The 16,640-nt window shown below is 38.9% G+C and overlaps 2 protein-coding genes across 6 annotated transcripts; one reads left to right on the forward strand and one right to left on the reverse strand.

The window, feature by feature from the left end:
- Positions 1-919: 919 nt before the first annotated feature.
- LOC121778682 lies at positions 920-9,945 on the forward strand. 4 transcript variants are annotated; one of them, XM_042176072.1, is made up of 20 exons: positions 920-2,683; positions 3,930-4,015; positions 4,258-4,342; positions 4,427-4,614; positions 4,731-4,814; positions 4,949-5,326; positions 5,686-5,746; positions 6,001-6,097; positions 6,255-6,361; positions 6,429-6,677; positions 6,816-7,057; positions 7,131-7,361; positions 7,481-7,702; positions 7,802-7,855; positions 7,936-8,001; positions 8,104-8,244; positions 8,329-8,382; positions 8,558-8,617; positions 8,781-9,179; positions 9,303-9,945. In XM_042176072.1, the coding sequence occupies exons 1-20, from the start codon at positions 1,345-1,347 to the stop codon at positions 9,465-9,467; spliced, it is 4,308 nt and encodes a 1,435-aa protein (XP_042032006.1). In that variant the 5' UTR covers positions 920-1,344; the 3' UTR covers positions 9,468-9,945. The 4 variants fall into 4 exon arrangements, with proteins under 4 accessions (XP_042032006.1, XP_042032007.1, XP_042032009.1 ...); XM_042176073.1 differs by having other exon boundaries at positions 9,306-9,945; XM_042176075.1 differs by having other exon boundaries at positions 8,781-9,195; positions 9,306-9,445.
- A 788-nt stretch (positions 9,946-10,733) lies between these two features.
- LOC121779925 lies at positions 10,734-15,792 on the reverse strand. 2 transcript variants are annotated; one of them, XM_042177399.1, is made up of 6 exons: positions 15,469-15,792; positions 14,848-15,332; positions 13,999-14,720; positions 13,818-13,907; positions 11,488-12,270; positions 10,734-11,271 (listed from the first exon to the last, which is right to left on the reverse strand). In XM_042177399.1, the coding sequence occupies exons 2-6, from the start codon at positions 14,933-14,935 to the stop codon at positions 11,137-11,139; spliced, it is 1,818 nt and encodes a 605-aa protein (XP_042033333.1). In that variant the 5' UTR covers positions 14,936-15,332; positions 15,469-15,792; the 3' UTR covers positions 10,734-11,136. The 2 variants fall into 2 exon arrangements, with proteins under 2 accessions (XP_042033333.1, XP_042033332.1); XM_042177398.1 differs by having other exon boundaries at positions 14,848-15,362.
- Between the last annotated feature and the right edge of the window lie 848 nt (positions 15,793-16,640).

The following is a 16,640-nucleotide window of genomic DNA, read 5'->3' on the forward strand; positions in this document are numbered from 1 at the left end:
GCCTTACAATCGGTATTTTATAAGCATCCACAGTGGGTACCTCCCACAACGTCATCATTCCCTTCATTTTATACGTTAGGCCACAACTTTCACAATGAGGTGCCTCCTCCCACCACACCTCTCACATTAATTTACAATATTCACTATTTTAGTTGTAAAATCGAAATACAATAAATAAATATAATTACATTATATTTGACCGAACTTCTTCGATTAGGTATGACATTCGTGAACATTTTTATAACTTGACCGCGGTTGGTTTTCTTGTCGGGTCTCAGATTCAGTTTTTAGAGAGACGATTTTTGTTAGAAATTGTTGATAAATTGAATAAGGATTGAGATTGTATTATACGTTATAAATTTAAACAAAATTAAACCACCCACTCCCATTACGTTGAGTCCCGCCCAAAACGGGCATTGCAGACATCGGGGCCGTGCCAAGGACGTCCGCCTTTGCTTTGCTGCCTCTACCCCATTGCGGAGCCATCCCCGGCTCCCATTTCACTAAAAAAATGCCAAAGATTCTCTCAACTAAAGAATCTCAGCTTCTTCCTTTTAAAAAAAACAATATATACCATGCAAGAAATGCAATCACTCAGAAAACTAGGTGTCCATCTACTAATTCTAAAAGTTCCACAGGCCCCTGTATGCAAATATAAATTCCAATAGGACCACTTTGCAAGAAAGTAACCAGCCATTAATTTCGGTTCCCTGCCTCCAAGTGCAAATGTACACAAAATCCAAGTCAAATACCAAACCCAATCCGAATATACCACGTCACCCTTCATATATAAATTTATCGAAAACATTAATGTTATTGGCTTGGCTCAATACACCGAAAGCAGTCAATGATTCCCAAACGACGCGTCCTTTAAATTTGGAAGCGGGTACACTTTACTCGCACTCTCCATTTCTCTCACTTGCTCTCTTTCTCTCTCACACACACACGCACGCACTATTTTCTCTACTATCTAAAACCGACTCTGCCTCTAAAAAAACGCGACTCTTTCTCTCTCTAGAAAGCGGAAAAAAGGATTATTTCGAAACCGATCCAATTCCAAATAACGAAACTGACCCCAAAATAATTAAAAAATAGCCCCAAATTGTTTTTTAGCCCCAAAACCGAATAGGAACCCTAACCCTAGCCGCAACCGAGAACGAAGCAGATGCGTTTAATCTCTCTTCCCCCTCCGCGCTTCTTCTCCTTTTCTCTCTCTTAGAGCCTGTATTTCGTAGGACGGGGTTTGAATTTTTTGGATATCGTTTTTATTTAGGGTGAAATAGGATTTTAGGGCTTGTTGTTGTTGGGAATGGTATGTTGCAAGGGTGGCGGTAGTGGAACGCGATGACTGGCGGCAGATGCCAGAGGCGGAGGAAGGGCATGGCCGGTGGTAGGGGCGCCGCCCAGGCGAAGGTAATTGGTTCGAATTGCGGCAGCCCTAATTTGAAGCGGGAATTTACGGAAAAGCCCTCGTATTCTTTGGAATTTACGAAATTGCCCCCGGCTTGTAGAGTTGAGCTTGGTTTGTACACTCAAGCTTTCAAGGCGTTGTCGTTTCGTTCCCCTTTTGATTCAGAGGACTCTCAAGTGCCCACCGCGTTGGTTTCTAGTGGGAACAGTTTACCTAGTGGGGTGTCGCATTTGTTGAGTAGGCAGTCGGATAGTAGGAAACGGCACAAGAAGTTGCACTCGAGCTCAGAGCACAAGTCCTCAGCCTCGGGGAGGTCTCGGGGAAACAACTTTTGGGCGAAGAACGAGGAATATTTTCGTGAATTGACTGCTGAGGATGTCGAGAGGCTTCAGAGGGTTTCGGATCTTGGGTGTTCGAGCAGTGAGAAGTGTTTCTTAGTCCCAGCTTTGAATAATGATGAAAGTTTGTGTAACCGATATGGAATGATCAATGGGATGCTTTCAAGAGCCTGTGAGGACAGCTTGAACTTGGAAAATAGTGTTGAGTTGAACCCTGGCGTGAAGATTGAGAAAGAAGAGAATGGGCCTTGTTCTATGGATATTGTTGATGATGATGAAGTAGAAAGAAGAAAGGAATTGGAAATTATTGAAGAAAATGGTACCGGCGAAAGACTGAATAGCAAGGAAGTTACTACTTCTTGTAGTGGTGTAGAATGGCTTTTAGGTTCAAGGAACAGGATTTATTTGGCATCAGAGCGGCCCTCCAAGAAACGAAAGCTTTTTGGTAAAGATGCTGGGCTGGATAAGCTCCTTGTAGCACGTGCAGTTGAAGGTTTAGAGTCTGTGTGCCATTATTGTAGTTATGGTGACATTGGCGACCTCTTGAATAAGTTGATCAAGTGTTCTTCTTGTGGGATGGTGGTGCATCAAAAGTGTTATGGAGTTCAAGAAGATGTAGATAATTTGTGGTTATGCTCATGGTGTAAATGGAGGAATATTGTGGACGTGAGTGTAGAGAAACCATGTTTACTCTGTCCAAAGCAAGGCGGTGCCCTGAAGCCTGTGCTTGAAAGAGGACTTGGAAACGAGAATGACGAGTCTAAGTCGAAGTTTGCTCATTTATTTTGTTGCCTGTGGATGCCTGAGGTTTATCTTGATAACATTGGTACAACGGAGTCTATCATGAATATGGACGAATTGAAGGACACAAGAAGGAAGATAATTTGTTATTTGTGCAAGGTTAAGCACGGTACCTGTGTCCGATGCAGCAATGGTATGTTTTGTTGCTTTCTTATGTTAGAGGCCCCTACATTTTTTTAAGGTGTCAGGATGAAGAATCTGTGCTATTTGTGATCTGCTGCGGTTTTATAAGTTCGTATATTAATCCTTATCACTTATTAACTGTTGGTTTTATCATCTTATGAGTATTTGATTCCCAGGAAGCTGTTCATGTTCTATACTTTTCTTTATAGGTATTAGAACTTGTAGCCTGGAGTAAACATAAATAATAAAAGCCTTGGTGTTCAAATTTAAATGTATGGAATGGGGCATTTGAACTTTCAATATGGAAATTCATGCATATGTGCAATGACAATGATGGCCAGCACCTCTGAATATTTATGCTACTGCTTAATATCAGCAATTTTGTATGATATTCTTTTTCTGGTCACATTTTGAATAATGATCTTTTCAATGCTGATGAGCCCTGTCAAGTGGGGTGGTTTAAAATATCAAGATGGTCAGCTAATATTCTCCAAGATTTTTTCAAGATTTCACGACAAAAATTAATTTCCCACAATATTGTTAACTGACTTAAGATTTGTTTACTCGTACTATATCGAATGCTATTAACAGGAGAACAATAGGTATTTCTTCTATTATGGAAACATATTGATGCAGCTGCCTACACTCTATTATTCCTCAATATATTCAATTGGGGATGACACCTTCGACTAGTAAATAACTGGAAGCTACTTAATTGCTGGCAGTAGACCCTATACTCTTGAATTAGATTTTGTCCCCCTTATTGAACTGAGAAAACTACATCAGAAATTTCTATACCCACTTTAAGACCACTCTGTAGAGAGCTTAAGTGTTTCTAACCCATTCTCCATAGAAAAGATTTCTGGACTAACAGTTTAAGTTTATTGGTACATTTGACGGAAATTTGTCCAACCAAGAGCTATTAATTTACACCGGAAGAGTAGTCCAACTTGTACATGGTTTTCGTTATACTTGTGGGATTAAATTGAATTAGTTTAGTAATAGGTTCTGACCTGAATAGCTGTAATATTGGAATAGGCTACCTCTGTGCTGTATGGTCTTGCATAGATGGTACTTCTGTAAAGGATGTTGTAGGGTTTTTTTTGTTTCATCTTTCTGGTATATAAGAACATTTTAAATAGAGCCATCTTATATCATGAGATATCTGTCTTCTTGAAATTGATGATTATGATTCCTTTTGTCTGTATCCAGGTGTTGGTATGCTGATTAGATTTGTTTCCTTTGGTGTTTATTAGGATCGTGCAGAACATCGTTCCATCCTATTTGCGCAAGGGAAGCAAAACACAGAATGGAGATATGGGGCAAGATTAGATCTGATGAGGTGTTTTTCTTTTTGGTCTTATGTTATTAGTTATGGACCAACAGTTAGTCCACACTATTATTATTAACTTCAGTGGAACTGTTGTCCTAATAATCATGAGTGGTTTTACATACATTTGGGATGTTATGAGTATGTACATGCATGTGCATTTCTTGCCTTATTACCCTTCGAGGTTCTTCATGTTATAATATTCAGTCTTCTACAATTTTTGCACTGATATTGATGTATGCCATATCTTTTAGGTTGAATTGCGTGCTTTTTGTTCAAAGCATTCTGAAGTCCAGTCTGACAGTGGCTGTCAAGATATTGGGGACATTCCGTTGACAGGTGAAATTACTTTTTATGTTAGAAAGCATGAGTGATATCATTAACCAAAAAATGGTTATAAGTTGGTTATGTACTTTGGAATAGCTGATTTGGATCTTCGCAAGCTGAATGACGTTGTTCTGGATGGGGAGGACTTGGTAGATAGTATAAGTTCTGACAATCATCCAGAAAATGGAGTTGCACTGCGTACTGCTCTTCGTTCAGCAGATAGGAATGGCAATGCGGTCGTCGATACTTGCGGTCCTCCCAATTTCTCTATGGTTTTGAAGAAGGTATTGAAAGATTACCAAGAACAGCCAGATATTTATATTTTACTTGATTTGGTTTCCTTTTCTTTTGGCAGATTCTTTGTGTTACTTATCCTAGTTTTTATATTTTGTTTTCACAGTTGATTGATCTAGGGAAAGTCAACGCTGGAGATCTCGCCTCAGAGATTGGTGTTTCTGCTGATTCTTTAAACACAGTACTCACGGTAATGCTTTGATTAATGTACTGAGCAGAGTCAGTTAAGATATTTCTTGTTCCAGACCAATTACTTTTGGTTGAACTTGCTGGTTCTACTTCCTGGTTACTTATCTTCTCATTATCCCAATTTTGTTTATGCAGGAAAATCACATGGTTCCTGAGTTACAATATAAATTACTTAAATGGTTGAAGACCCATGTTCATGTTGGGAACCTACAAAAGACTTTGCAAGTGATGATTAGATCATCTTTAGGATCAAAGCCCATGCTAGATGTAGCTGAAGGTGTTGGTGATGTTTCAATAGAGGAGTCTGATATCTCTGATGCTGTTCCAGTTAAATCTGTGCCACCTCGGAGAAGAACCAAAAGCAGTGTGTGGACTATGAAAGACGATAACTCATGCCTTTCAACTGACAAGACTCACAATGAAACAACTGAGGGCGATGCCTGTCTATCTCTTCTTGTTGGAGAACACTCCAATGACGTGCCAAGTGACTCCTGGCCGGATGAGTCCAAAACGGTATTGATACTATTTTCAGTCTGCTTTTTTTGGAAGTATAAATGTACGGAAGGTCAATTTCTGTTATATACTTGAGTAATTTACTATCTCTGTAAAATCTCTCTGTACATATATCCTTGTATAAACTACAAATATTATATTGCCAGTTCTTAGCTGGTATGGTGGAAGAATGTAGTTCTTATTTTTTGTTGTGATACATGTTTAGAATTCTGATTTTACTGTTTAACCTTTAATTTCGTGAAATGAAATTCTCATTGTTCTTATGTAAAATTGACTGTTGATTTAACTCTGATTCTTGCCGTTGTCTGTTTTCCTTGGCTTTAATGAGGGATTTAAAAGTTTTACTTTCTGGTATGCAGGTTTTGCCCGATCCTCAGCAACAGCAAGATAATTCAGCAAATAATTCTATTAAAATTGAAGGTTTGTTTTCTTAAATTGTTTTACTTGAGGATACTGAGGTTCTAGACCTGTGAAACTAGCTCTGCAAAAGAATGTATAGATGTTATAGAGAACTTTTTACTCAACACAATACAAGCTACTGCTGTTGTTTCACTCATTGGCATCTTGCATTATTTTACTTAATTGTTTTCATCTTGGGTCCTGGAGTTCCTTGTTTGCTCCTACCTTGTTTTTTTGGTATGTATGTGCTTCTGATTTTATTCTGTCATTGGCAGACGAGCTCAGAGCTCTACTGCAGTGTCTCTCTGAAGATGGTCCGGTTGGGGAAACCAAACAATCTCAGGCGATGGATGCCTGTTCACTCGTTTTCAGGTAATCTTTTATTTGAGATTCCTTTTATTTACCCTCTCAATGACTTATGGATGCAATAAGGGGTCTTATCTAGATTCTAGTTAGTTCTCCTTTTAGTTGTCTTGTCTAAGATCGGGTTTCTTCGACACTGACCTCTTTCTTGCATTTTGTTATGTAGAAATGGGGAAGTAAACCATGCTTCATACATCCATCCATTTATCTACTGTAAATTGATGCAGACCAAGAGTGACATGCTTGAAAAAGTTGTATTCGACCAGTCTGCAGGTAGGTTCCTGTCAGCTTCTCCTTTTTTTTGCCTGTCAAATTCAGGGATTGATTAGTTTCTTGGCAGTTTTGAGAGATCGTGAAGTTTCGCAGATGAAAGTATCTTCCAGTTCAGGTTTTGGTTGCAATATTGATAACCTTCCAGCTAAATCTTCTGACCAGACTTCTAGTTGTGAGGGTTTGAATATTGATCAATTGCCCAAGGCAAGAAACCTGGGTATATTAAAACTATCTCCTGGAGATGAAGTGGAAGGAGCGCTTATATATTATCAACAACAGCTTATTTGCAATGCTACTATGAGAAAACGAATAAGTGGTCTCTACTCTAAACCTGTTAGCATTTTTTTTATATTTTCTTTTTTCTGTGGCATTTTAGTGTACATTGTGTGGTTGATTAGAGTTATACCATTTTAAGTGGGTACTGAATATTTTCCTTGCTGTATCAATCTGGCAGATGATTTGATTTCAAAGGTTGTTAGGAGTCTTCCACAGGAGTTAGATGCTGCAGGAAAACAAAAATGGGATGCTGTTCTGGTTAGTCAGTATAATCTTGAGCTTAGAGAAGCCAAAAAGCAGGGAAGGAAAGAACGTCGGCATAAAGAAGCTCAAGCTGTACTGGCTGCTGCAACTGCTGCAGCTGCAGCTTCCTCTAGAATATCATCACTTAGGAAGGACACACTAGAAGATCAACATGAGGTACACTTGTTCTAAAATTTCCTTGATTTTGGATCTATTGCTTCGAACTTTTTTCATATGTGTTTTCTCCCAGGATCTTCATAAGAATGGTTCATCTGATGTAAGACCTGGGTTCTACTCCAAGCTCAATCCTCGAGCAAAAGAGACTACTTCAAGGGCTGCTGTTGTGAGGTCTTCATCTGATGTGAACTCGGATTCTGCCCGGTCAACTTCTGAGTTCTCGAAAGACCATCCTAGGACATGTGACGTATGCAGACGTCCAGAGACTGCCTTGAATCCTGTCTTAGTTTGTTCAAGTTGCAAGGTTCTTGCCATAATATTCTTTTGAAATTCTCTTCAAAGTTCTGATCTTACATTTCTGCATGTTTCATGGACAATCAGATATATATTACTGCTCTTGCGCCAATTCTTTTTGGAATGCAGACTACAGTTCACATGGATTGCTACCGTAGTGAAAGAAGTGCCACTGGGCCATGGCACTGTGAATTGTGTGAGGACTTATTTTCTTCTCGGGGTTCTGGAGCTCTGGCAACAAATTCTTGGGAGAAGCCCTACTATGTTGCCGAATGTGGTCTATGTGGAGGCACTTCAGGTGCTTTTAGAAAGTCAATTGGTGGCCAATGGATACATGCCTTATGTGCTGAAGTAATTGATTCTTTCTAATCTGCCATTTATTTCTATCTGGAATTGTATCCCTGCCATCCTTCTCAAAGCTAAAGTTTTCTTATTTTGATTTTGATGTAGTGGGTGTTAGAGTCAACATACAAAAGGGGACAAGTCAGCCCTATTGTGGGCATGGTAACTAGCTGTCACTATACTTGCCTTCCCCATTGGTCTTTGTTCTTCTTTAGTTTAAAGCAGCTCTATTTGTTTTCCAGGATAATGTCTCTAGGGGATGTGATACTTGCACTGTCTGCCGTCGAAAACAGGGTGTTTGCCTTAAGGTGAAGACATCAGATTTATTTTTATCTGTCCGTCATGTTTCCTACTTTGAAATTGTCTTCCATGCATAAGTCATTTTTCTCTGTTATTTTGCTTATCTGCAGTGTAGTTACGGTCACTGTCAAACCACATTTCATCCTACTTGTGCTAGAAGTGCTGGTTTCTACATGACTGTGAGGACTAATGGTGACAAGTTGCAGCATAAGGCTTACTGTGAAAAGCACAGTGTTGAACAAAAAGCAAAGGTTTTACTACTTTCCTTCTGCCTTGTAACATTTTGTGTGGAGGTGGTTTTCATGCAATATAACTTTGAGGTTTGTATATGTCAGGCTGATACTCAGAAACATGGTGTGGAAGAGTTCAAGAGCCTTAAGCAAGTCAGGGTAAGTGATAGCTGGTGCAATATTTGGGTGGTTTAATCTGCTCATTGTACCTCATTCAACTGTTTTATATAGTTCTTTGTTAGTTGAACCCATAAATAAGAAATGTTCTTATGCAAATTCTTCAGCTAAATTTATCAAGATCTGATGTTTGGTCTTTCTGTTATGATTCCTGTAGGTTGAATTGGAGAGATTGCGCCTTTTGTGCGAGAGAATTATAAAAAGGGAGAAATTGAAAGTAAGCTTACTGCCCTTGGGATTTTTATAGATCAATTGCTGATTCTATATTAATAGAATCACTTCCTATGTTTTCTCATTGTTATGCTGCTGTTAGCAACTTCTCCTCTTTCTTGCTCCTATCGTTATATATACTAATCAAATACTAACCTTCTACTTTGCAGCGTGAATTGGTTCTTTGCTCTCATGATATTCTTGCTTCAAGTCGAGACTCCGTTTTGTCTAATTTGGCTCGTCACCCATTTTACCAACCTGAAGTTAGTTCAGAATCTGCAACGACCTCCGTCAAAGGTTACACTGATGGTTACAGATCAAGCAGTGAAATGATTCAAAGATCAGATGACATATCGGTCGACAGCACAGTCGCTGGTAAGAGGCGTGTTAAAATCCCCATGTCTGTGGATAACGATCAGAGAACAGAGGACAGTTCAACATCGCAGAATGTCAATTCTCTGAAACCACCAGAGAGACAGTCTTTTGCTGGGAAGAAAATCCCCCAGAGACCTTCCGCCAAACCGAGGAATCCCTCCAATGACACTGAAAAACGAACGAGAAGTAGAAAAGTACGTCCATGACCAGGTTTCCATAATTCATATTCTTGTCGTATCATGTATATCGTGATATATGTCACATTATTCTACTTTTCAAATTAATAGGATGTGCCTTCTTCTTAAATGTTGGTATAGCAGCACACTGAAACCTTCGAAAAAGAGCTCATAATGACATCAGACCAAGCATCCATGAAGAATCAGCGGCTACCTAAAGGATTCGTTTACGTTCCAATACGATGCCTATCCAATGACAAGGAGACCGTCTCAGATGCCCGAGCACGAGAACCAGATGGAACATAAAAGGTTAGACTTGTTTCGCCTGACACTCTCGTTTTAGATCTGAGACGTTGCATCGGCTCAGTCCCGATGCATATCATCTTCTCCCTGGGACATTTGATGTTACACAAGGCAAACCGTATGGCCCTGTATAATGCCGAAAGGGCCGATTTCACCAGCGCAGATGATGATAGATCGGAACCATTGTTGTACATGCATGTCAGAGTATACTGTAAAGTGGGATTGGGTGTATTTTTCCCAATGTATGTATGTCCAGCGGCTCAATTTCTCTGGCCATCTTATTTCTTTATTTTTTCTCTACCTTTTAAAACTAAATTATACATTTCCTAGTTGGAAAGGGGGCAATGGAGCTCTGCTGCTTGTAATAATTGTACAAAACCATCTGCCTATGTTTCTTGTAGTATCTTGTAAAGTTGTGTATATAGTAGTGGTATCATGATTAAAGAATCAATGCAATTTAGTCCAAATTCGATTCATCCAAGGTTTCTGTCCAAACAGTTCATATTTATTTTGATTTGATGTATTTATAATTATATCTTTCTTATGTAGTATGATCTTCAAATGGTCTGCTATCTTTTTCATATTTGGTAGTCACATGTTACAGATAATCATTTATACAGTGCTTGTTAAGTTGTTAAGATAAACTATATCTAATTGCTTATTTATGCATTATGTCTAAATTTTGGTTTTTGTTCATTATATATGTAAATTTTTACTTTTTAAAATTAGATAATAGTCCAAATTTCGTTGGCCATACTTAAAATACAGCTCGTCGATAGAATTGATGAGCTTATGTTGGACGTTATGAATTTGAATTTATTTTACTAATGTCTTTTTGCAAATAAGAACCTGCGAACTTTGTCATCATATTATACTCCTTGTAATTTATGTGATAAATATTTCCAACGAATGATCATAAACTCTTCAATTGAATTGGATATTACAGCACAAGAAGATAAATACTTAACAAAAAACAATCTTCGTTGTGTTCCTTCCAGAAGCAAGAACTGTCAGCAAAAGTTAAGAGCTTGATCTCTCGGACGAATAGACAGAACTGCGAACAGCTTCCACCGCGTGGAGGATAAGGCTCGCAGCGTTACACGTTGCTCAAAAACCAAGATGTGCAGCCGTAGCAGAATGAAGAATCAAGAAGAAAACAGCCAGTATTAGAAAGAAAATGAGAATGTAGAAACATAAATGTATGCATTCCTGATGTTTCAAAGGACCTAATTCTCATTTATAAAATTTGATCTAGAGGCCATATTAATGTGCAGGAAAAGTGAGAGAGAATCAGTAAAATAAAGTGGCAAAACTACAAACAAAAGAATAAATATGTAACCCACTTTTCATTTCCTTTCTATTGGCGTAAAATTAATCAAAACATGGTAACTTCTTTACCCAACCTCTAGAAAGAAAATACCATAAAGAAGTCCTACCAACTACTGTCAATGCAAAATGCAAGAGTGCATCCCCTATCCTGTCTTTCAGAAGTAGACCGGTCAACAAGATGCCGTTTCTGCCAATATCAGGTGCCAACTATTTATTATACGGCCTCTCATTCTGCCGATATCCACAGCCAAAAATCCTTATCAAGCAAAAACCTTAGGTCTCCTCTAGAACAAAAGCAAACAAAATTGAGTTCTCCACATAACTTTCAGCATGGTCCCGGCAATCAAGTTTCGGACTCTGACTCAGAGGAGCTGGAGTCAGATATTGCATCTGAAATAGCATTGGGAAGTTTTGACGGTGTAGGCTGCTTCGGCTGAGAGCTTTGGCACGCCTCCATGGATGGCCTCTGCTTCATGTACTGCATAGAATACGTAACAGAGGTTAATTAAGACGTAGATGGTGATGAGCTAACAAAACAAATGGCCATCTTAGCAAATGTATACATGTTATATTGCTTTCTTCAACTTGGATTGTGTCGGAGTTTATGGCGGATGCACTATTATTCCCTAAGAAACACTACTAATATTGTGATACATCAAACTAGTAGTAACAAATGAATACTGGGCAGACTCACCTCCTGATAAAAAGCATTAATCTCTTCCTCAGTTAATCCTTCATCTTCACCATTTTCCTCCCAGCCAAGTGAACGAAGGAAAGCAGCCTCCTCTGCATCAGGGTAAATTGATCCATGACAAGACAAGCTACTGTCTCCGACATCCGGAAGACATCCTGTCTTCTCAGTAATGTCATATCTATCACCATTACACACCATCTGGTTTCCATTCTCCAAAACACAAGGAGTGTCAGAAGCATGGCCTTCTTTACAATTTTCTAGAGTTGTCTCTGCAGTGGGAGAGAGAATATCCGAACTTGAATCCGATTGAATGGCAGGAGCACGGACTGAGGTTTTCCGCCTCATCAGATTAAAGAATTCACTTCTGCTTTGTGCCAGAGATTGGGGCGATTTCTTGTCCACGGGGGATCTTGAACCTAGTGATAGGGCAGCAGACTTGTTTTCAAGAACAGAAACCCTCGCATTGCTTGCACTAATTGATGCAGTAGCAGTACATGAACCCATAGCAAGCTGTCCATCTTTAGCTACTTTTCCATTGCCATTACCAGGTGCACTATTTACATCCTTTTGTCCAACGACGATACTTTCACGGCTGGGTTTAAGAACCAGAAACTTTCCAACATGAGAGTTGCTTGTAGAATCAGACCTGGTTTGTCCAGCACGAGATTGATTAACAGAATGAGAAGAATTGGGCTGTGCATGAACAGCCTTGGGAGCCAATGTCATCTCATTGGTTCTCAGAGCAATCTTTGATTGCTTTGATTTATCTGCAGTGCCAGGAACCTGAAAAGGGTAGCCGATTTTAACACATACAATCCTCATACTCCAAGTCAAAGACAAGAACACCACTTGCCATCCAACACATCGTATTGTAGCAAACATATAAGCCAAGAAGTGATATAATGACCATTTACATAGGTTGCATTTACTGTGAATTGAGAAAAACTAGCCCAACATAATCAATGATCATGATTCATGACAGCCCATCAGTATACAGAACAGATTAACTTTGACCATCATTTGATATAGTTCCATATTTAAGCAACTCAGTCTGAACTAGTTGTAAATATGAATGCAGAAGTATAGATTTGCAAAAATGGAGAAGAGATATGGGATGTTCAGCATCAACACATTAGTTGGGCAAGCACAGAGCATGACAAAGTTTGCCGCAATAACCCTGAACCCTAAATCCTGGAAACAACATACTGCACGCATTGAGGGGCAAACTCTTTTAGGTTTGGTAGTTCTAATGGTCTAGAAAAGATATGGCCATAGGAATCTCCTATAAATAGAAGAAAAGAGGAGCGGAATCATAAGTAGCAATGCTTTCCTGACAGAGACTCATAATCACATTGTGTCTCAACTACATATTGCCCAAACTTGATCAGACTAGTAGTTACTACTAGTTACTACACTCAGTTAGTTCACATTCTCAGGGTAGAACTAATTCGTCAGCAGATGTTTACCAATTCCACAGCACACTCAAATACATAACAAATTACGCAGTGAATTTGATGGTTAAAGAGAAAATAATAACTGATTCAATCAGATTTTTACAAAATTGGCCTGCTTGTGTTGTACTACCAACAACCATCTTTTAAGAATCTGGCAAGTGGCAACACAAGAGTACGAAAAACAAGGTCATCACTAAAACTGAAGGAGAATTGGATGGGCTCTACCAGAAAAGGAATGGCATGAAAGAATTTGATGAGGGGCACATTTGTTTGTAGTCATATGACAGGGTATTACTGGAGTGAGCTGTGAGAACTGGTAACAGTTTTAGTACCTTGATGTTGCATTAATTCAGGAGGAAGAAAAAGGAAACTCAACTGTCATAGAACACTCACAAACTTTTAGAAGTGAGTGTAAGCACCAACTCCTTATAGAGGCCAATTATCTGTTTCAGATACTTATACCATTCAACTACATTTTTTTAAATAAGACCCCATGCCTCTAACTACTCCACTGAGAAGAAAAAATGTAAGGCTGTGTGCTCAAGACAGGAGTGCCTAGATGGATTTATCATTGCTAAAGTCTGAAACAGCGGATACAGTCATGCTGAGAAAAAACACATGCTAGGCATATAAATTAATAGAGACAAACTGCATGCTATCCTGTTGTCTATAGGATCTGACAAAACATGTTTTCCCTTGGCTATAAATAAAGTAGCACCTCATGCTTTTATTTTGTAAACAAGAGAGTAAGAGTAAGGGCTTAAAATTAAAATGTCATAGCAGAACTGCTATGACATTCAAGGTGAATGAGAATTTTGCAAGATGTCATCATATAATCAGATAATCTAAAACATGTAGTATAATCACTCCTTTTACCAATGGTTTAGGCATTGAAGGTGTCACAGGAATTAATTGTCTCGATTGCTTGATGGCCAACTCCTCAAGTCTCTGACTCTTATCTGGTAGCTGCAATATTTATTGAAGAGACTATAAGTTACAATGTAATCACTAGCAAAGATATAAATATATGAACATATAAGGAACATTCACTAATTACCTGGGGATTAGCATTAACACGTGTTGCAGGCTGTGACAGTGCCTCAGCCATATTAAGACCAACAGTACTAGAAACCCCACAAGATGAATTTGAAAATGTAGAAACATTCTGTTGAGCAGGAGAGTGACATGTGCCGTTATTTACAACAGCAGCAGGCACCTCTGCTAAAGCAGATGTCCATTTCTCACCACCAAGAAACCCTGAGCTGCCCATGGGCAAACTTTGAACAGCAGAACTCAAACCAGGAGATGAGATTCTCCTAATTCCTGCTACACCTTGCTTATCTTCAGTCCCCAGCGATGGAAAATCCTTTTCAAACACAGACTTCTGAATTACGTTTAGCTTGCTCCCCCGCGAAAGGACACCATTCCCAGGAATAGGTGAGTCCTTGTTATCTACTCTTTGAGGTGAAGGCTCACCAGTCTTTCTTGAAACCAATGACTGAGAACGCCTCAAAGCATTTCTCTCAACTTTACTAGTTAATATACCCACCAAAGGGTCAGAAGAGCCATGCTCCCAGAAGTCCTCAGAAATAGACTTCTCTTTCTCCCTGTCACGGTTTCTGTCCCAGTGGCTCCTTGAGAAACTACTATACGGATGCTTCGCAGAGCCATTACTACCTGAGCTACGCCTAGAATTCGACGAAGAACTCCTCTGAAGGTAATGTGAGCTTTCCTTCTCACTATTGCTCCTAAAAGGCCTACTTCGCGGTGAAGAAGTATCTGACAAGAAAAGTAGAAATTAACAATCAAAACCAGATTATAACAATCCAAACCTCTAGGCAGAACAAATGATCAGTAAATAAAAAAAGTGCAGTGAATGTGTGAAAGATCATCAAAGTAACTTTACCTGAGATATGGAGTGCTGTGCCACCTCCGGCAATATTTCCTGTACATCTCAACCATTCTGGAACTAATGCTGGCTCAGTTCTTTCCATCAGCACCAGACATGATCCAGTTATTCTTAGAAAGAATAAATTCTAATGCCACAACACAGTACTGATTATCCCCAAAATAAATCCTTTTGAATGTAACGTGCTTAATAGACCCACAAACAGTGCCTTTAGACGGTGTATTAACTCCTGGAAACCAAACTCTCCCCAACCCCCAGGAATGCAACCGTCCTGCTTAACTGTCCCACAATCCTTACGTAATATTCAATCTACAATCAAAATTCTTCCTACTTCACTCCATTCTAAACAATTTCCGTTCCAACCCCCCGAATTCCACGATTATATCCCCAATACACGATCTTCCCTCGCTTGAAATGTCACAAAACCATAAACTGATAACCGCGAACAGAATGTGATATGCGGCGAATCAAAAAGGCAAACCCTAAATGACAAATTCCCCCAAAACTAGGTTCTGTCAATTGATAAATACACTCAGAAACCAGGAAAAAAACCTAATTCATTCGCATAAATATCCAAATACGAAAAATCAATTGAGAGAGAGAGAGAAGTAACCCTACCTCACCAAAAATTCTCCTAAAAAGGGATCGTACAAAACCCTATCCCCTCCAACAATCGCCACACTACGAGTAGTGAAAAACTTCACCACAAAACAGTATATAAGGTCGAATTTTGGGCACGGAGAAAATGGAAAGATTGTGAATTCGCAGTTGTTGAGCGTTTTTGCAGTTTACGGTTTGGCAGCAGGAAAAATGCAGGCGGCGAAATTAAGATGTGTATTTCATCAACAATGGATTTAAATGTGAATGTAGAGAGGCTAATCTTAGGTTACACAAATAAATGTCTCTTTTAATTTGATTTTTTTCCGATTTTGTGGACAAGAGAAACTAAAGCATATACTCTCTTCGTCTCATGAAATAGTGTAGACCTTGTAGGGATGTCAATATTCAGCTTTTAAAAGTATCGGGTTAATTTATTCGGATTACGGATAAAATGGAAAATTGAGCTGATAAAGTCATTATCGACGACTCAATCCAAACAAACTCAAACATAGGCCCGACTTATGACACGAATGCGTTAGCGATATAATCTTATTCGTGCTAACATGACCGGATAAAAACACAATAACTGGACAAACTTGACAATACGCGACAACCGCACAATAATTACACGAACTGGTTCAAACGTGTTGCGGAGGAGGTATGGCCCGACACCTCGGGATAAATAATGACAACACACGACAACCACGCGATAATGACACAAACTGATTCAGACTTGTTGTGGAGGAGGTATGACTCGATAACGTTGTGATATCGGTTATGGTTGTTACACAAATAATAAATGCTTCATATGTAAAATGAGAAAATAAAAACATAACTGTAACTCAAAAAAAATAATAAAATAAATATTATAATTATATTTATCCGACCGGAATCCAACCCAATATCATTGTCTGCTTATCAGGTCGATCCAATAAGAAGGCAAACATAATAAGGATTGACATTAACCCATAATCTTAGTTGCGTTCGAATGAAATTTTAGCCCTAAACCTAAGCGTCTAGGTTTCGGCCTTGTCCAATAAGCTAACTATATTAAAAAGTAACTATGAAGACTAGTCGTGTATCTTTTATCCTTAAAATTCTTGTATTTAGTTAGTCCTTACTATCACGAAACTTTCCAAAATGCAGTAATATTTTTCCCACGGACTTTAAACTAACATATGATATCACGA

Source organism: Salvia splendens, chromosome 19 (assembly GCF_004379255.2).
Source record: "Salvia splendens isolate huo1 chromosome 19, SspV2, whole genome shotgun sequence".
Lineage (NCBI taxonomy): Eukaryota > Viridiplantae > Streptophyta > Magnoliopsida > Lamiales > Lamiaceae > Salvia > Salvia splendens.

Bases quoted from the DNA above. Each gene is read 5' to 3' on its own strand.
- LOC121778682 (XM_042176072.1), top strand. From the start codon at position 1,345: ATGACTGGCGGCAGATGCCAGAGGCGGAGGAAGGGCATGGCCGGTGGT. The intron at 6,678-6,815 runs GTCTCTACTCTA...TCAATCTGGCAG, and splicing joins TATGAGAAAACGAATAAGTG to ATGATTTGATTTCAAAGGTT. The intron at 8,618-8,780 runs GTAAGCTTACTG...TCTACTTTGCAG, and splicing joins TAAAAAGGGAGAAATTGAAA to CGTGAATTGGTTCTTTGCTC.
- LOC121779925 (XM_042177399.1), bottom strand. From the start codon at position 14,935: ATGGAAAGAACTGAGCCAGCATTAGTTCCAGAATGGTTGAGATGTACA. The intron at 14,721-14,847 runs GTAAAGTTACTT...TTTTCTTGTCAG, and splicing joins CACAGCACTCCATATCTCAG to ATACTTCTTCACCGCGAAGT. The intron at 11,272-11,487 runs GTGAGTCTGCCC...TATTCTATGCAG, and splicing joins TTAATGCTTTTTATCAGGAG to TACATGAAGCAGAGGCCATC.